General features: G+C 41.7%; 1 protein-coding gene across 2 annotated transcripts in view; it reads right to left on the reverse strand.

The window, feature by feature from the left end:
* Window positions 1-20,941, reverse strand: part of COL28A1 (collagen type XXVIII alpha 1 chain) — a 352,774-nt gene that overhangs the window by 34,122 nt on the left and 297,711 nt on the right. For both annotated transcript variants that reach the window (XM_029588942.1, XM_029588943.1), the window contains exon 30: window positions 16,983-17,018. In XM_029588942.1, coding sequence (XP_029444802.1) covers window positions 16,983-17,018 — 36 coding nt within the window. The remainder of the gene's footprint in view (window positions 1-16,982; window positions 17,019-20,941) is intronic.

The raw sequence follows: 20,941 nt of genomic DNA on the forward strand, positions 1-20,941 counted from the left end.
CACCACCCCAGCCAGATCTGAATGGGTGGTGTATAAGAAATGAGAAATACGTTTCACTCACATCCCTCCCTTATACTACATACCTACCTTCACTTACAGGTCATCACTCTTTTTCTAGCATACACAACTCAACATACAGCATATATAAAAGTCACACACATATACAGGGTTAACAAAATATTTATTATTTATTTATTTATAGATTTTTATATACCGCCGCTCATCAGAGATATCACGTCGGTGTACAGAGAACAGGAACTTACGCCGGAGCGTTATACATTTAACAAGGGTTAGTATATAGGTATTTGAACATAAAACAAGTAGAAGCAATTAAAAACAAAACAATCATTTAGGTGTAACTTAACTGAATTGAGTTAAACAGAGCTGGAGAATATAGGGATTCTAGGAAATTAGGTATGAGGTTAGGGAAGGGTAAAGAGGAAATGGAATTCTAAATTAGAGGTGGTAAGAGGGGGGAGATAGCACTTAGATTGCACTTAAGAGCAGTTATATAGAAGGGTATTGAGAGTAGTAGAAGCAGATATAAGGGGAAAATCAGAAATGGTGCATAAAAAGGAGGTGTTGGGTAGATAAGGCAGGGCATATAAAGGAGTAGAAAGACATATGTATTTCAAGTATAGGCATGTGTGAATAACCATGTCTTGAGTTTTTGCTTGAATGTTTTGGGAGATAGCTCAAGGCGTAGTTCGGAGGGCATAGTATTCCATAACAAGGGGCCGGCAAAGGAAAACGCTCGTGCTTTAGTGGAGGCATGGTTATATAGTTTGGGCGAGGGGGTCTGTAAGGTGGCGAGGTATTGATTTCTGGTAGGTTTAATAGATGTTTGAAATTGTAGTGAGTTATTAAACCATTTAATTTCAGGATTGTGGAGGGCTTTATGGATAAGTGTTAGTGTCTTGCAATGTATGCGAGATTGAATGGGGAGCCAGTGTAACTCCTTCAAAACTGGCGTAATGTGTTCCTTTGAGTTTGTGTTAGTAAGGATACGGGCTGCGGTATTTTGGAGGATTTGTAAGGGGCGGATGGCATTTTTGGGTAGGCCTAGGAGAAGTGAATTGCAATAGTCCTTTTTGGAAAATAACATGGCTTGTAGAACTGTCTGGAAATCAGATGCGTGAAGCAAGGGTTTCAATTTTTTGAGTGTATGTAATTTGAAAAAACACTCTTTAAGGATTGCATTAATAAATTTTTTGAGGGTCATTTGGTCGTCAAGAATGACTCCTAGGTCTCGGACTTGGTGGGAGAATTGTATGTGAGTTGATGTTATAGGTGAGGTAGGAGAGGTATGTAGGGGGGTGGGAGAAGATATGATCATGAGTTCTGTTTTTGTGGAGTTAAGGGCAAGTTGTAAGGAGGTTAAGAGATTATTGATAGAAGCGAGAGTGGTGTCCCAAATTTCAAGGGCTTTGGGTATGGATTCCGTTACTGGAATGAGGATTTGTACATCATCAGCGTACAAAAAGTGTGGAAGCTTAAGGTTGGCGAGGAGATGGCAAAGCGGTAGAAGATAGATGTTAAAAAGGGTAGATGAAAGTGAAGAGCCTTGAGGGACTCCTTGCTTCAGGGGGATTTCTTTTGATAAGTGGTTGCCAATTTTGACTTTATAGTTTCGGTTGGACAGGTAGGATTTAAACCAGTTATGGGCAGTACCAGTTATTCCGATCTCGTGTAGGCGTTGGAGGAGTATTTGGTGGCTAACGGTATCAAAAGCCACTGAGATATCCAGGATCACTAGAAGATGAGGTTGATTTTTATCTAGGCTTTTGAGAAGGTAATCAGACAGCGATAAGAGAAGAGTTTCAGTACTATGTAATTTGCGAAATCCGTATTGCAAAGGGGAGAGGATCTGGTGTTCTTCTAAATAGTCACTAAGTTGACGGTTAATAGTTTTTTCTAGGATTTTAGCGATAAATGGGAGATTAGAGATTGGGAGGTAATTGGCAAGGTCTAATGGGTCGAGCTTAGGTTTTTTTAGAGTGGGTTTAAGGATAGCATATTTAAGAGAGTTGGGCACTTGCCCAGAATCGATGGATGCATTGATAATGTTAGAGATAGGGCTGGCTATTAGATCAGGGACAGTGAGGAGGAGTTTTGTGGGGATGGTATCAGAAGGGTGAGAGGAGGGTCTAGCTTTTTTGAGTAGGGATTCAATTTCAGTTGTTGCAGTGCTTTCAAAGATTGTTAGCTGTGGTGCAGAGTCTTTTATGTGATGTCTAGGCCTTGAGAAGCTGTGTGGCTGGGCTTCTCCTAGGTTCTATGGCTTCTGTTCCTGAGCGGGCCAATGGGCTACAGCATGTTCTTGTTTTTCCTCCTGCTACTGCTTTTTCAGTCAAAGGAGCAGCACGAGGAGGGGCTGCAAAAGAAAGAACAATGAAAACGCAGGCCCTCAAAGCCTCTCAACCTTTACCTGACAAACTATGCTGGGATATAGTTATACCAGGCTACAATCTATTCATGAAAAGACCAGATAGGAAGGAAAGGAGAACGTGTGGCACTACAGATAAAAAAAAAAAAATAATATCAAAGCAACTGAATTGCAGGGCTTATGAGGTAAGAAAGAGCACTGTGAGAGAATCTGGAAAATGGATCATCCTGAGATATTGGGGTAATATTCAGACCTCCATCACAAAAAGAAGAAATGGACAGTGATCTAATGAAGCATATTCACAAAATTGCTATGAAAGGGGAAGAGCTATTACTAGGGGATTTCAATCTGCCAGTTGTTGACTGGGACATCACAGCTAGAGTATCTAGAAGCAGGGAGATCCTGGAATCTCTGCAGGGAGAACTGTTTTGTCAACTCGTAATGAAACCCACAGGGCAGGGGGCCATAATGGACCTGGGGCTTACAATAGGGACAGCATTTCTGATGTTGCTGCAAATAATCATCCAGTGATCACCAGACGGTGTGGTTCAGTATCAGAGTGCAGAAGATGAAGGTTCATTCAAAGGCAAGGGTCCTTGGCTTCAGGAAAATTAATTTTGTTAAAATGGAAGAGTACGTCAAGAAGACGTTGCTGGATGGGAAAACCTAGGGGATGCAGAAGAGCAGTGGGGAAAAACTAAAATATATTTTAAGGGCAACTAACATTTTTGTTAGGAAAGTAAATATAGGAAAGATGAAAAAAGAGGCCGTAGTTGAAAAGGTAAGAGACCGTAGCTGAAAAGGTAAGAGAAAAGGTAAGAGGTCGTAGTTGAAAAGGTAAGAGAAAAAAGGTTAGCATGTATAGACTACAAGAAATCACAGAAAGAGGAAGACAGGGAGCAATATCTGGAAAAGGTAAGAGAAGCTAGGAAAATTCAAATGAAAAAAATGGCACATACAGTAAAATGGGGAGACAAAACTTTGAGGTAGATCTTAAAAACATACGCACGCGAACAAAAGTACAGCGGATTTTATAAGATACGCGTGTGAGAACAATAGATGCAGAGGACTTGGATATCAGTACGGCCTTTGACACAGTTCTGCATAGGCGGCTTCTAAATAGAGTGCTCTTGGTATGGGCCACAGAGTGACTGGGTGGATTAGAAACTGGTTGATTAGGAAGTGGCAAAGGGTAGTGATAAATGGAGTTCACACCAAGGAGGGGGCAATACTATTGGTGTGCCTCAGGGATCGGTCCTTGGACTGGTTCTTTTCAACATTTTTGTGAGCAACATTGCAGAAGGATTGTTGAAAAAAGTTTGCCTTTTTACCAATGATACCAAAGTCTGCAACCAAGCAAACAGACAAGATGGTGTGGAAAATGAGAGGCGGCATCCAGAAAAACTTGAGGAACAGCAATGTTTTAATGCTAAATAAAATTAGAGAAATGCGGTTAGGGTGCAAAAACCCAAGGGAGGAAAGTAACGTTAGTCGGTTAAACGTATCCAGCTAACTTTGGAGGTAAATGATGGCTATCTTAAAGTTAGCCAGATAACTTTATCTGGCTAACCAGTGTGATGAGGTACTGGTTTTCCCTCTACAAGGAGGTGCTGCAATCTGTTTGGGTTCTATGTGGGAGACACAGTGAACAGTTATTGTGGCATTGGGTTTGGACAATGACCAGGGGAAGTCAATCAGTCACAAGTTGGGCTCCCTTCCCCTGCTGAATTCTGCATGGGGTTTCTAATAATGACTCCTTCTCTCTCAGCTCAGGGCCTGGCAGCCAACAGCTTCCTGTTTCTAAGGCTTGAAACATGAAACTCAATATCATACAGCTTCTTAACATTTTATGCATCTAATTTTTTATGCAGTAAATAAAAAAAGAGGTGCCTCAGGGGCAACTAAAATCAAATTAAATATAAAATTAAAAAACACATACAATAACAGATGAAAAACAGACAACATACATGAATGTATAAACTTCACAAACAAATTAAATCATAAGACATGTATGTGTGATGACATCATAATGGTATACAGAGGAGCACAAATTGCAGAGTACAAACTGAACATCAGAATGTGTGTGCAAATATCAAATGATGACAAACAGCAAATGGTGAATCGTGTCATGGATGTACTGGAGAGGACAACTTGGTGTTAGTGTGAAACACAACAGGGAACTATATAATAAAAAATGGTAAAAACTAGGGAGTGGAATAATTTTAAAAAAAGGTAAAAACTAGGGAGTGGAATAATTTTTTAAAAAGTTAAAAGCTGTTAAATTAATAAAAAATAAGAAAAGAAAAACAGAACATGATAGATAAACAGTAAAGTCCAGAAAAACACTGGAGCACCACTTGCACTGGGGGACTTGTTGCAAGATTCTGTGTTTAAATTGAGGAGTTGCCTGAATAAAAATACAATTGCTACTGCTGTAATCCTGACCAGGAATTGAATGTATTCTTGCACTTGTTGTGGATGTTAGATAAACAGTAAAACCATAAAAGGGAAAGAAATCACTTACTGCATGTCAGCAGGGCTTACTGCATGCCAGTAGGGCTGATGCCGCAAAGATTATACTCCCGCTCTGTCTATAGCCTTTTTGCATAAATTATGCTCTTGACCAAAGAAAGACTCGACCAGAGTTGGGCTATTTTCAATAAAAGGCTTTCTTATAGACCGATCTCCACTTTCTTTACTGCTACACAGCAACCTTGGATCGGTTTCCGATTTGCTTTCTGAATAAATAAAAAAAAAAAGGGGCACAGAACTTCTCTCCAGCTTTTAACCAATCTTCCACTGAAGGTTTTACTCCAAAGCAGAAATAAAAACCGAGATAGAGACATGGACATGATTAATTACATTTAACATTATTGATCACTAACTATGTTACCGAACCTTATGGCACCCTTGTAAATGTTCAAATCACAGTATCATTAATTTCATGTGCCTTGATGTAAACCGTTGTGACGGTATCCTCCAAACGACGGTATAGAAAAGATTTAAATAAAAAAAATTTAAATAAATAAATACATCACAGCACTCATCAAGGGCCAAGGTTAAGGCTGCACATTTCTTGTAATAAGAACAGTGGCAGGAACCATTACCAACATCTAACACCCCCTGAGCCTGATTCTCTTAGCTTCATCACATTAGCAGCAACGAGCGTACTGATTTAAACATCCGTCATCTAACTTCTTTGGATTTAGAGACAGAGTTCTGCATTCTCAAGAAAAAGACAGCGGTTCTTGAATTTCCATTAGCTTGAATTCCTTCGCGTATGGATACCAGGTCCTTGCTAGCACCAACACCGACTCCTTACACGCTTTACAATTGTAGGAATTTTCTGGCTGGGTATCAGCCCGTCTCTCTTAGCAGCTAAGGTAAAGAACGGCAGTGCAAGTAACTCAAGTGTTCCTGCAATCTCCGTCACTGGGCCACTTTCAGTCTGGTTTAAATTTCAGACCTTTCTATTCAAACACTCTCACTACAGCAATAAGGAAACCTCATAGAGCTAATAACTCCAGCACTGAACTCTAGTTCAGTTTAACTGGCCCTGATCCCACAGCAACTTGGTTAAGCTGAATTAGTTGTAACAAACAAACTTCCTTACTAACACCCACAACTAAACAGCAGTGTCAGTGTTTACATCTTCTGTGTACCAGGGCTTAGCTATCCAGCTTGGAGATAATTTGAAGTCCTGCTAGGGATTCTCCAGAATTTTCCATTTATCCATTTACTCTTTACTTTAAAGCAGAGCTGGGTACCTGCACTGCTTCTGTAAAAAATCTGCATATACCCATTTCTCACTCGCAGTTCTACACTTGGAGTTTACTAAAATTACCAAGCCCCCTAGAAAAGAATGGATAAAAGTGTATAAATCTCACTGTGCTGCTCAAACCCAGCATAATTCCCGTTTCTACCTTACCCCTAGATTCATCAAAATGAGTTATTAATGCACTGATAATGCTCATGTTATGAAAAAGGGGTGTGGTTAGGGAAATTTTAGAATTACCATACCACATGGTACCCACACCCTGTGATAATCCCTACTTTTCTCATGAGAGAGAGAGCATTAAGTAGTGAAGTATTTCTATCTCTATAGGATGTTATGTTTTGGCTTGGTAGTAGGTGTTATGGTTTTGAGGTGTTGGAGTGGATTCTTGGGTACTGCGGTGATGGTCACTCCCACGGGGAGGAGCCGCGTGAAGAGCCACAGTACTAGGCTAAACTCTATACACACAAACACAGAGAAGTAGGATTTTATTATACAGTTTGATGGCACTGCCCGGGGAGCGGGCAGCAGTGAAGATAACCCAGTGAAGCAGTCAGGGATCCTCAGCAGAGGAGACAGTCTCTCACTTGAACAGATGGTAGGCAGCGCAGCATAGCGGGAACAGGTCCCGAATGTAGAGCGGACCGCTGAAGACAGACTGAAGGTTAGTACTCACTGAAGCTGAAGCTGAACATGAAGGTCCAGTCAGGCAGAAGTTGATCAGTGGCAGGCACCAGATTAGGGAGAGCAAGCCCTCGAGAAGCAAGTACCTGGTTTCCCAGGCTAGGTACCTGAAATGGAGCAGAAGGGCCCCCGAGGAGCGGGTACCCAGGTTAGAGAAAATACCCCGAAGGGCAGAGAGAGGTTTAAGTACACATAGGCAGATGACGTCATGCAGAGGGGACGCCCCTGAGATTCCCGCAATGACATGGATAAGAAGGAGGCAGGCACGCGCGCGCATGCCCTAAGTCACACCAGATTCAAGATGGCGACCGGGATCACCCACGCCATCCCGGGAATGCCAGGGAGGTCAGCATGTAGAGGCAGTGGTGGCCATCTTTGCCAGAATCGGAGCTGCAGGGCAAAATGAGGTGAGCAGCAGCGGTCGCAGCCATCTGCGACCAATGGGCGCAACATTAGAGGGTCATCTAATAGGTCGAGGTGAGGTTTGGTGGTGGTTTAGAGTTTAGGGGCCAGTTTTGCATGTAGATTGAGTTGTACGAACAGCACAGTACACCTTGGTGAAGATTTAACATCATTTGGAGTGAGGAAAGTCTCACAAAGATGAAATTTCTACGATGTTCTCTCACCCTTGGTTGATGGACTCTAAAACAGGGTGAGATAAATAGTACAAAATTTCATCTTTGTGAGACTTTCCTCACTCCAAATGATGTCAAATCTTCACCAAGGTGTACTGTGTTGTTCGTACAACTCAATCTACATGCAAAACTGGCCCCTAAACCACCATTAATACCTCATCTCGACCTATTAGATGGCCCTCCTATAGAGATATAAGTAGGTGCATACAGTGAGGCCCTTCCCAGAGTGTCTCTCTCTTTCTCTCTCTCGCTCTCTCTTTCCAGACCAGAAATGGTCAAAATGCAATTCAAAAAATGTATTGCAAATTGCATTATGGGCATTTCGGGCATATCGCACAGCCTAACACCAGGAAAAAAGGTGTAGTTAAAACCGTGCGATAACATGTGTTATGCTATTGCACAGTGCGATATTGCCCCTCATTTAACTAAATCCTGCCCAAACTTATTCCTGATCCCGCCCCTCCAAAAATTTGCGTTTGCGCCGTGCGTTATGAACAATAATGTGTGCGTTAACGCCATAACGCATTTTGATGAATGACCCTGTTACTTTGTCTGCCAAAAGGCTTGAACACAGGTCACTGTTCTGGTTTAAAGTCATCAAAACTGTTCTAGCGTCACATTTAACTTTAGTGCTGCAGTGACCAGCCAGTCTCTTCATCCAAATCTTCCTCCATGGCAGAATTAGGTGAGCTGGCTGCTCTCCTGTCTCTCCTTTCCAAATCAAATTCAACTCTTGCCTGCCTCCCTCCTTGATTTATAACACCTGCTAGCCTAGCAGTGCCATTCTGCTCAATCATCATGACTCAAGATCCTCTACTCAGACCTTCCCAGAATTCAAACAACCAGGAATTCTAGAAAATGTAGCTCCATCGAGAATCAATCTTGATGTTTATACACATTCTTAAGAGAAAAACCAAAACAAAACTTCGCTTTATAGTTCTGCTCACCATTTCTCAACTGTCTTTTTGGGCAGAGACTAATATTAATACCACTAATTCATCACACCAGCTAACTTTAGGATAGCTCTTTGGTGCGACCAGACCTCGCCGGATAAGTTATCCGGATAACTCTGAATATCAGTTACTCTTCCCAAAATGCCCCCAAGTTATCTGGCTAAATTTTAACCAGTAAGTGCCCAAATTTTTATTTAGCTGGATAATTTCTGAGTTATCTGACTAAATGCCTCTGAATTTGGACCTCGCAGTGACTAACACAACAGTAATGCAGCATGAACAGTAAAATGACAATGAATGTTAGGAATAGAGAAGCGGACCAGAGTAAAGCACACAAGATGCACACAACACTCCTGGGGGAATTCTGTGCAGAATATTTTAAAGCTCTGTATATTTATATGTTCAAATTACACATTATAATCACTGTCTTTGAGTGATAATCAATTTAAGATATAATATAGATGAAAGTAATTATTCAAAGATGAAGACTTTTCCCATTATAAGGCTTGGCCTTTCTCTTTCCCCTCACCTCCCCAGGCTTGACATCACCAGCGTTCTCCAGCCCGTCTCAACTCCCTAGCTTACATTCTCCCTCTCTTGGGCTCAACCACTCTTCCAATTTTTCCTGTCCTTCATGTTCAAACCTACCCAGCTCTCCAGACTCAACCCTCTCCAGCTCTCAACTTCCCCTCACTTTGGCTTGAACCCCTCCCCAGGCTTCTGCTTTCCACCATCCCCAAGCTCAACCCATGTCAGCACTTTCCTCAACCCTACAACAGAAACTCCCAGTTTTCTGTCTTTCCCCCAGGCTTAACCTTCTCCAAGGTTTTTTTCTGCCTCTTCTCCATAGACTTGACCCCTATCTCTCTCTCTCTGTTCTCCCACACTCCATGCTCTGATCCCTAGCTTTGTCTCTCTGCTCCCTTTCTAGCTCTGTCTCCATCCTCACTGCTTCCTCCTCTATCTTCTAGACCCAGTGGACCCTTGCAGCCTCCGTTTCCTGCTGCTTCCTCCTTCCAGACATGTGGGCAGACAATGCTGCTATGGCTTCCCCTGTCTTCTGGCCAATGCTGCTGCAGGCTCCTTCTAGCTGTGCAGGCTGACACTGCTTCTACCTCCTTTGTCTTCAGGCCCACGCGGCCGACATTACTGCTTTTCTTTTTGGATGCTTGGGACAATGCAGCTGGCTCCTAATCCCATGCCGAATTCTGTGGGAGATGAAGTCTATGCAAATTCTGCCTAGTGCAGAATTTCCCCAGGAGTAATTCAACAGCATGTAGTCACATAAACATATACAACACCTGGGCAGCATATGAAAAACATAAGAACATAAGAAATTGCCATGCTGGGTCAGACCAAGGGTTCATTCAAGCCCAGCATCCTGTTTCCAACAGAGGCCAAACCAGGCCACAAGAACTTGGCAATTACCCAAACACTAAGAAGATCCCTTGCTACTGATGCAATTAATAGCAGTGGCTATTCCCTAAGTAAACTTGATTAATAGCCGTTAATGGCTTCTCCTCCAAGAACTTATCCAAACCTTTTTTGAACCCAGCTACACTAATTGCACTAACCACGTCCTCTGGCAACAAATTCCAGAGCTTTATTGTGCGTTGAGTGAAAAAGAATTTTCTCCGATTAGTCTTAAATGTGGTACTTGCTAACTTCATGGAATACCCCCTAGTCCTTCTATTATTCGAAAGTGTAAATAACCGATTCACATCTACTCGTTCAAGACCTCTCATGATCTTAAAGACCTCTATCATATCCCCCCTCAGTCGTCTCTTCTCCAAGCTGAACAGCCCTAACCTCTACAGCCTTTCCTCATAAGGGAGCTGTTCCATCCCCTTTATCATTTTGGTTGCCCTTCTCTGTACCTTCTCCATTGCAACTATATCTTTTTTGAGATGCGGCGACCAGAATTGTACACAGTATTCAAGGTGCGGTCTCACCATGGAGCAATATAGAGGCATTATGTCATTTCCCGTTTTATTAACCATTCCCTTCCTAATAATTCCTAACATTCTGTTTCCCTTTTTGACTGCTGCAGCACACTGAGCCGACGATTTTAAAGTATTATCCACTATGATGCCTAGATCTTTTTCCTGGGTGGTAGCTCCTAATATGGAACCTAACATCGTGTAACTACAACAAGGGTTATTTTTCCCTATATGCAACACCTTGCACTTGTCCGCATTAAATTTCATCTGCCTTTTGGATGCCCAATCTTCCAGTCTTGCAAGGTCCTCCTGTAATGCATCACAATCCGATTGTGATTTAACATACATGTAGATCCATGCAACCATTCACAACTACAGTAAGGGCGTGAGTTTCAAAATGAGTTATGTGCATAAAACTCTGTTAACTCGGTTTTATGTGTGCATGTGGAATTTTGAAAATCAATTAGGGGGCCAGTGCAAGTAAAAGTATGCGGGTAATTCAATTTTGCATGTACTTTTACACCCCCTGAGGGGCGTTCTGGTGGGAGGTGGAGTTGCGACAGGCATGCATGCTTTTTTATTTTAGTAAGTATGTGCATGAGTTCCCTCACACAAGCCATGCCCTGCTTGAAGCAGGTGTAACTTTGTGCAAGGTAATTTGTGTGTATAAATTCACTTTGAAAATGCTTGGCAAGGTCCAGGCATACAATGTACACACAGACTTTACCGCTATGTGAGCTGTTTGAAAATTAGTTTACCCGCTCAATTGAATACCTGTACCCTAGTAAATTACACATGCCAAAGTTGGGTCTCTAGTCCAGTGGTTCTCAACTCAGTCCATGGGGGCACACCTAGCCAATCAGGTTTTCAGGATATTGACAATGAATATGCATGATATAGATCTGCATGCATTGTTTCCATTGCATGTACTGACTGGCTAGGTTGCCCTGAGGACAGGATTGAGAACCCCTGCTCTAATCCAAAGAACCCAGCCAGATTCTCCTCTATATAATGGAAAACTTCATCCACTCGCAACAAACGTCGGCCAGTTTATTGACATTTTTAAAATCAGCAGCTAAAAAGTACATCCCTCAAGTGATCTACAAAGCTTGAACCACCTGGTCGGAGAAATCCAAATTCCTCCTAAAACAGTGCTTCTCAATTGGTGTGGTGGGGCACACCAGTGTGCTGTGGGAAAGTCTTTCTTGTGCAGCAGTGGTGGCAGACAGGGGTTGATGGCCTGGCATGCGCCCATGGCCCCCGACTCTATTGGCCACTGTCCTGAATCTCAAGCCGCACAGGTCTTTGCTTTCTGCTCCAGTCTCTCCTCTCCCATGTGGAGAAGAGGAGAGGAGAGGATGAGACTGGAGTATACGGAGCACAGCAAAGAAGAGCCACTCTGTTCCCTAACTCTGCCCCTTCCCTCTTGTTATTTAAGGACAAGAGGAGAAGGAATGAGACTGGTGCAGACACCTACTCTTCCCTTGCTCTAGCGCTTTCCTCTTCTGTCCCCAAGGCAGCAACACCTGGGGAAAACCAGGAGGGGAGGGTTTGGACCACTGCCTCACTTTTTTGAAAACACAGTGAAAATAACCAGGAGACAATCAAGACCAGGATGAGCCTCATAAGAAGACTGGTGGAAACATCTTGAGGTACTGGTCCTAGGACTGTAAAGACTGTGGCATTAGCTCTAGTTTAGTCTCCTGCAAAATATTGTAAATGGGTATGGATCCAGAGCTCTCACGCTAAGCTTCTGAACCCACAAATAAATTGTGTAATGTGGATAATCTCAGGTAAATTAATGCCAACTCCAATAGACTGCTTTCCAGTTTTGTCTCATATTCGTCCAACAAAATACAAAGAGATTCACAAACCTTCAATATGCTCTCCAAAGTGAATCAGGACATAAGAATTCCCTTGCATGATGATTTGAAGAACTCTTCTATAACAAGATTAAAATCTAGAATATCCATTTAGACTTGCAGTTGTATTTTGGAAGATTTTAATTGTGATCATCAATGGCAAATAAACACCTAATTACTGACCTTACTGAAAAACTGCCAGGCTTTGACTTGCAATGGGAAGATTGGTGCACATTTAATCATATATGAACATTGCATGGAAGATATGCCCAGAAACTCTTCCAGTGGAAAATGAAAAGCAGCCTGGATTGTGAATGCAAACCAGTGCTACCGTCAGATACTCTTCTTGCCCTAAGTATTTAAGGGATGTCTTATTGATATTCAACAACTCACTTATGATTCAATGATCTAGATTGCATACTTGGACATTGACCCATGGACAGATCATTGCAAATGAAACCAAATCCATATGAAGAAGACGACAAGGTCTTCTCTTTCTGTAGGCCATGGTTGTTTACATGTCTGATAACATCCAATACCCATGTACTCAGCAGGACAAGCAGGAGCTGCAAAGGGGCTTCAATGAGATTGTTTATTTACCAAATATGATTTGGGATATCGATTGCAGTTACATAAACCTGGTTCCTCCAAAGGAAAAATGCAAGTCTGCTATAACATATAGATGCTGGTAATGAATGTGGTAGCCAAGGTTTTTGGGTTCCATCATGATATGATGCCATATATTAAGGTAGAGCCTGCTAAATCCTTCTATGCAGTGTTGTGAAGAAAGTATAAAGTGAATCAGAAAATGTATTTATTTATTTATTCTTAAAAATGTATTTCTTGCCCTATACCCAAATCAATTATTTCTTTACTGTATGACTGGAAGTAATGACGGCTATCCATTTTTACCGTGGCTGTTAGCTCTATTCCTGCAAATGTTTGCTGACTATGAAAATACCTTATATGGTGTTGACCAGTCAATCGTAGCAGTTATTCTATTGGTTAAATATTCAAACTCCAGAAAACCACTTTTACTCTTTGGACCACAGTAGAAACCTTCTGCCTTTGACTTCAGTCAAAGTGTACAAAGCATTCCACAACATAATATGTGTTCCTGCCATTATCTGCCTTGTCTAGAGGAAGAGTTGGTAGAAGTTGAGGTCTGGAATCCAAAAGAGATGGCAAATCTTCAGAAGCAGAAGGTATAGCTCAAAGATATCAAATCATAGGTCAGTATTTCAGTTGAATCCATGAAGATAGGTATAAAGTTGTCTAGAATGGAAGTTTGTCTTAATAGTTGATTTGGATATGAAATGGGCAGCATGTTTGTTACAGTTGTACAACTTGTAAAGTACCTCTTAGCCAAGAAACACAGATCGCTGAAACTCAGAACATGTGCATCCTGAGTCTAGTCATTTTGAGTTGCCATTGTGAAGGCCTGGGACCCACCTGAGGGATGTAAAGACAGCTGGCCCAATGACCAGAAGCCAGGCTTGTAAATAAAACCCAGATCTCCTGCATGGCAGATTGCAGCTGTGCCACTGAGACATCAGGCCAACCCAGAGTTTCCACAAATTTTCTCAGATACATGGATCCTCTGAGATGCTCTTTTCTTACCATATGATTTGATTATTTTTATTTGCCAAAATCAGCAAATAATTTTCTGCTGTAAATTTTCAAGACCTCTAATTTGAGTGATTCCAAACCAAAAGAACTGATTTAAAAATTTACATGACTATTATATGGCTGAATAGCCTTATTTTATTTAGCAAAAAAAAGTTGTAAAATGCCCAACTCAATTGACTATTTTTTTAAATTTGTGATTATATAAGCCTTCATATGGTCACATTATATATTCAGATCTTGCACATAGACTTTCCTCTGTTTCATGCTATGGGTGAGACACAATGAAATGGGACATGATATAACACCCTCTTGGGAACTTTACTAATGAAAAGTGTCCCCTCCACACAGAAGACATTGTGGTTGGCAGTTGAAGTAGCTGGACTGAATCACTGCCTAAGGCACACCCTCACAAAAGGTGCCTCAATGGATCATTCCAGTAGAATTTTCCAGAACCAGAAGAGCAGAGCGAGTAGTAAGGAGAGGAAGCTGTTCTGACTGTCTTCCCTACAAAAGTCTTTTGCTGGAGGGATTTTCTTAGTGTTGGATCTGTGAAATTTCCCTGAAGGAACAGACTACTGACTCAAAGGAAAAGGGTCAGGTAGTTGGTTCCATTAATTTTGGTTTTTGGCCACCATGCTAGAGAGAAGGGGCCTATACAGTTCCCATGTGATCTGGGAGCCGAGAGTCTGCATTTGTACTTTTGGTTGAGGAGTAAAAGTTCCTTAGATATTGGAAGATGGCCTTTATTTTTAGGGCTTCTTTTCCCTTGCAGAAAAGAGCCCTGTCTGTCCAGGTTTTCTCTTGTGAGAATATTTGGTGCCATTGGATATTTGCCAGAAGGAACCTGGAAGCTTTCAGCTACACCTTGGGGTTTGCTTAACCAGCAATTCCCCTGCCACTCAGACAGATCTTTTGGAGGAGAGTGTAATCTGGTACCTCAACAAGAAGATCAGAGGAGAGAGTGCCCATCCAGTGCAACAAGAAAAAAGAGAAGAAGTAAGGAGAAAAGCATTGCATTTCAGGTACCATTGGTGTCCCAGAGTTAAGGAGCCCACACAGCCATTCTAAAAGGAGTTTTAAAAGTAAAAACCATTTACAGGGACCCTGAGAGAGTACAAGTGCCCATAACAAGGTTAGTGTTATGGATTAATCTTCTACATTGTTATGTAGTGAGTTTGAGCATTGCCATCAATGATTTTGACTTTTAGTCAAAATCATTGATGGCAATGAAGAGTGATTTTTCAAGAAAAAAAAATACCAGAAGCTCCTCCCCCCACTTGGGGCTGCAGCCAGCATGCAGTGAGTTGAGTCAGGACTCTGCAGTTCCTGCCCCTTCAAGCATCTCCTCCCCTCTCCCAGCTCCTCAGTGAGGACATGGGGCAGGGGGTGGGTTGCGCGTGATTTATCCGAACCAAGATGCTTTCACCTAAGGATGGGAAAATGAACGTGGAGCACCATTTTCAAATCAAGTAGATACAAAAAGTATATCTCCCTCTGAACTGAATACAATACCATACATAAACAGAGGTCTAATATATAATCTAAATATTTTTCAAACAATTTTTCAAAAAAATCTTTTACAATCCACATTTATTAAGTATTAACATAACAATAAACCATATACAAGATCAATACAAAATATCTGAGGTGCACCCAAAAATATTAAAATAACATATATTACATAATGCACCATCTCACATCTAAATTCCCATATGCAACAAACACCACACTATCATACCATCACATACATACACACATTCAGTCATTAAAATAATACACTTCCAACACGTGTATAAGCCACAACTACTAATCAGATAATATGTTTCACCTTAACTTTTTCCTCACCATTATATTTCACCTATCTTTTTCTTTTCCCTACAAGATCCCTTGTTTCACCCTCTATAGGGCTTCCTCAGGGGATATATTTATATTACATATTCAAGCAATCTCAATACTGGCAATTCCCCTAGCAACATAACGTCAAACATTAATTTCCACTGATGTGCTCCGCAAGTCTGGACCCAGTGTGTCAAACACTCTCTTAAAATGGACAGCTCCTTCGTTTTCTCTCTTTTGTTATATTCTATCAAAACAGTTCCTTCGTCGTCTCTTAAATCAGCATTTCTCGTATCCCAACAGGGTATAGACGCTATCCATATAGATTTTCCTCTTCCAAACGCAAAGTGTCGTCACCGATTATTAGCCACAAAATAAACGCCGACCACAAACTTGCAAGCAGCTACTTCGAGAACTCGACTGGTGTACCTCATAACTCCAGACACTTAAACTACACTGCTGATTTCCAAGCCACAAACCTGAATAACTGCCATTCCAACCAAATAACCATTTTCAAAGCCATTAATACAGGTAAATAGTGACCTGTCTGTGCTAATTGGCTGAAAACTGCCCTCCCTCAATATGGCTAAAAGTTTGCATGTTGCACTACCATGTGCTTACTTTTTTCCATATTTAAGGGCATTCCCATGGTCCTGTTTAGGTCATGGAAAGAAAAGGTGTATAGATCTCAATCCCAAATCTACCTGTGTTACTCTCAGTGAGAAAAGCACCTGCAGAAAAAAAACTGCAGGCACAAATGTCTTCAGATACTCTGTACCCATGGCAAGTTTCAAGGTGAAAGGTGCGCACACACTGTTTTACTTTGAGAACTGTGGCACAACCTTCAGCTAAGCTTTGTCCCGACACAGTCAGTTTGAACACTTTCCCTAATATGAACCTTTCTGGCCTTCACTAGGGTGAAGACGGGTTAGAAGCGGGAGACAGGAAAGCGACTTGGCACCCGGAACATTGCTGGCTTCAAACCATTGACATTTTATCACAACACAGCAGCCAAATTCATTTGTTTCAGAGACAAAAAAAAAAAGGCAGCATGCTCAATGCAGGTTTAAAAATTGTTAAATATATCTGAAATTATTTACTATCCAGAAAATACTTTTCATAACATAGAACATACACAATCTAGAGCTGACAGGATAATAGTAAACAGTGCTTGCTTTCTTAGATTTACAGCATATAAAATAGAGTGGGTCAGATACACTTGATAATTCTGGCCCAATATATACAAAATAGATGCCATAAAACACATACTGAGTGTACTTACAGTAAGACCGGGTTCACCTTTAGGTCCTGGAAAACCCTAGTGATCAAGCAATGAAAAGCACAAATAAATGTTTCTTTCTGAATTATTTTCAAATTATGGAAATAAGGTTTGTATGTATCAGAAATGCACAACCCTAGTCCTCAAGGTCCACAAGCAAATCTGGTTTTTCATGTAATTGAGCTTGAGAAATTTACCTGCTTCTCACTCCAAAGGCATGCAAATAAGCCTGATAAACGTTCAGTGTTGATATTTAACAACCCAGGCTTGTTCTGTGGTCCTGAAGGACTGGGCTTGTGCACCAATATATATTAATGTACAGTAAGTTATGTTGGTGGGAAAACCTCTCCATGCTGGTGGATATAATGGTACTTCCTGGTTACATTATTAGTGTCACGGCTCATAGCTGTATAATATCACTACAGAAATACATGTGTGGGGGATGCTTTCATTGAAATAGCATGCCTCAGATATACTCCTATACTACAGCATTATAAACCCAAAAAGTGAATAGAGCTGTATACAATGTTCATAGGTAATTCACCATCAACAAGTAATAGTCAGAGCTCCAACTCAACAAATATATTGTACTTATAACGCCAAAGATGTGTGGTGTAGCTAAGTACAACTGTTCATGACATGGTTCTGAGTTCTGCCAGGATGAGATGCTGACAAACACCGTGGACATTTTCTTCAAATGACGAAACACTGATGCAAAGTCGGGTGGGCCATGTGCTGAGAAGAGAAATACTCACCCACTATAAGATATGTGATTGTATGTGCATATAAGAAAACGTGTCAAAAAAATGGACTGTGTGACCAATGATTATATCAAAAAGATGTGGTCTCTTGTAGAGCTTCTTAAACTCAAAATAAATAGTGAAGACAGCGTCACATTTATATGAAGGTCATACAATGTCATGAACAACTGTACCTAGCTACACCTTCAGTGATATAAGTACAATACTATTACTTGATGGGGAATTACCTATGAGCATTATATGTACTCCTGGAATGTGGCTCAAATGATTTTCTGTAGCAAAATGGCAATACAGATCAATATCAATAACAGTAGCAGCCCACAGGAAGCCACATCATTGAGTAGCTCTGGTAGACATTAACAATGCCTCAGATCTTGAACATCTGTAGTCATGGCACAAAGGAGCTAGCCAAGTCAATTTTCTTCGCTGTACAGTAAGGTATGGAGAGTGCTATCCATAGTAATGAGCTATGGAAAGTCTAGGCATTCAGTAGCCCTTTCAGGAGTGGCATTGTCCATAGCAATACAGTATCATTATAGATGTGAGAGGTGGCATGGATGTGAGCCCTTTGTGCTTGCAGCATAGCTGACACAGCCTCATAAGTGAACCTAAGAGGCCTACACCAGCAGCTGGCAAATGTGCCCTGTGGCAGGACAGACCAGAGGTTCACCTATACCAGCAGAGAGGTCTTAGGTGGGTCCCTAAGACAGTGGCTAGTGCAAGAGTCCAAGGGCATGTTGGGTTCAGGGCAGGCAGCAGACTAACAGAGTCAGAAACAGGCCAAGGACAGGGCAAGAGAAAGACAAGGGTGGTCAGGTCCAGGGAAGCAGGCAATCATGGTCAGGTCCAGGAAAGTGATCAGCTCCAGGCAAGAGATCAAGATCCAGAGAGTCAGTCCAAGGGGAAACGAAGACACACAGATGATACTGGATGAGATGGCAGGACAAGGCAAGGCTAGACAAGGTAAGTCTGAGAGATAAGGAAGGATGAGACAATGATAGGTGAGGTAAGGCTTAAATCAGGAAAGCAGAACATAGGAACAAAGTACTTGAAGCAACACATACTGCAAGGCAGGAGAAACGTTGCTAAGGTGAGAGACTGATTTGGGGCCTTTGCTAATGTTATCTGGAGGCGCCACTCAGGGATTCCCACCACAGGACCCATAATATGTGTGTACATGCGCACGCATACACCTATAAGAAGGCAGTGGCAGCCTGGCAGTGTCAGCAGTGGTCAGCAGTGTTCGGCGACGGTGAAATGCCGCCACAACGGGAAACTCCTGGCAGCATCATGCAGCAGCAGGAGCAAGTGTGGCGACTCGCGGGGCCATCCTGTGAGCCACCAAACATAACAATGGAAGAGAACAGAAATAGGGATGCCTTGATGCCTGGAAAGCACACCAATGCATCCATGTTATTCTCTATAGTACCACAGAATTGCCGTGGACATAGATAACAGTTATGATTCATGAATAACAGAAAGCTAAAATGTTAACGAGTCCTCACTACTTTGGCAACAATGGAAGGCCCAAGGCAATGACATCAGCTTCTGTGGCTGGTGCTAAGAAGCTACTACAGGTTTCACAGTGCTAGCTGAATAAGTTTTGCATGCATACTTTTTTTCAAACGGGATTTTTTTTTCCTTTCAAAAGTCATTGGAAGTTAAATCCATGAGCACAATATGTACTATTTAAAAATCTTGAGCCCTTGAAAAAGGACGTAGGTCCGAAATATGGTCCCGTGTCGGGCGGTGGTAATGTAATGGAACCTTGACAACAAAACCCTACACATGATAATTTCAACAAGTTCAAGGATTATCTGGGTTTGAAGACAAGTGCACAATAAAGACTGTACTTGTATAACTTTAAAAAATATATTTAATACAATAGTGGGACATTGGGTCACTTGTTAAGCATGATTGATGATTATAAGGAAGGCTGAGTCTTGAAGTTTAAGTACTATACAATGAAGCCTAGTATGATGATCATAAAAAGTGAATAACTTTTGTTCCATTCAAACTTTTTGCGTCTTATGATTAAGAATGATATTAGTGGATTTGTTTGGTTTTGTATGATAGGCATTGCATATTCGCCAACGGTCCTGAGAGTATTATTTTACAGCCTGCATGACAGAGATAATGTTAGTGACTGACTATTTAAAAATTGGGCAAGCTAACTGGCATGCAGATTTTCTGAAACGTTTTACCTTACTGTTGTATGAAATTTAAATCTGGCCCTGAGATGCTCATATTACAGCATATGAGCTATGCTCAGTCTTGCATTCTCCAAGTTTCTGATATAATGACAGAGGAAGAGGGCCAAGGTGTGTCTACTGTGGGATACCAGTAGCTCTGTTTCTTCACTTTTGTCCATTTGAAGGGCTGAATCTAAGGGTGAATGACCTTTGCCCTTACAGAGAGTGCTACCATGCTCAAGAAGCAACTGCCATGCTCCAGGGGCCTCTGCTTCATCTGGGTGGCTCTGTATCTGGCAGGACACTGCAACTCAGCTAACTATGCAGCTGACTCCAAATTGGTGAGAAGGCCACTTGGATGAAGACAGCACTCTTTGATCTTGATAGAAAGACCAAGAGCACCCATATGTTCAGAAGACAGACACAAACACAGGGTATTACCTGATGTAGGTCCAATCTTGTCTGTCTACCTGTGATTTCTAGCATTCCGATATCAGAGGTTTTGTTAATGAATCTAGAGATGATGCTATAGAGCAGTGCTTACCAACCTTTTCAAACTCAAGGCATAGCTATGTTAACAAAAATGTTATGTAGCACACCAACCTCCCCAGAATAGGCAGGGCAGGCATGGAGAGAACTCGTAGCCAACAGAAGAGCTAGGGAAGCATTGAAAGGCTTACCAGTATCTCTTCCAAATTTTAAACAAAGGGCGAGAAGAAGCATAGAAAGACATGAATTCACTGGAATGCATCAGGTCCCTTTATGTAGATGTGAAGGAGAAGGGAGTGGTGGGTGCAGGTGGTCAGCTGGTTCAGTACCTTGGCTACTGCATTATGGCTACCGGAGCTACTATTTGGCTGCTGCTCCCAACACTCAAAATCACACACAGTGCCCAGTCACACTCTTCCTATCTCACTCATACTGAGGATAGGACAAAGGCTGGAAGAACTCAAAGGAGGAGGCACTGTGTGCAATGTGTATGCTGCACCAAGCAGAGCCCAGCTACCCA

Source organism: Rhinatrema bivittatum, chromosome 2 (assembly GCF_901001135.1).
Source record: "Rhinatrema bivittatum chromosome 2, aRhiBiv1.1, whole genome shotgun sequence".
NCBI lineage: Eukaryota > Metazoa > Chordata > Amphibia > Gymnophiona > Rhinatrematidae > Rhinatrema > Rhinatrema bivittatum.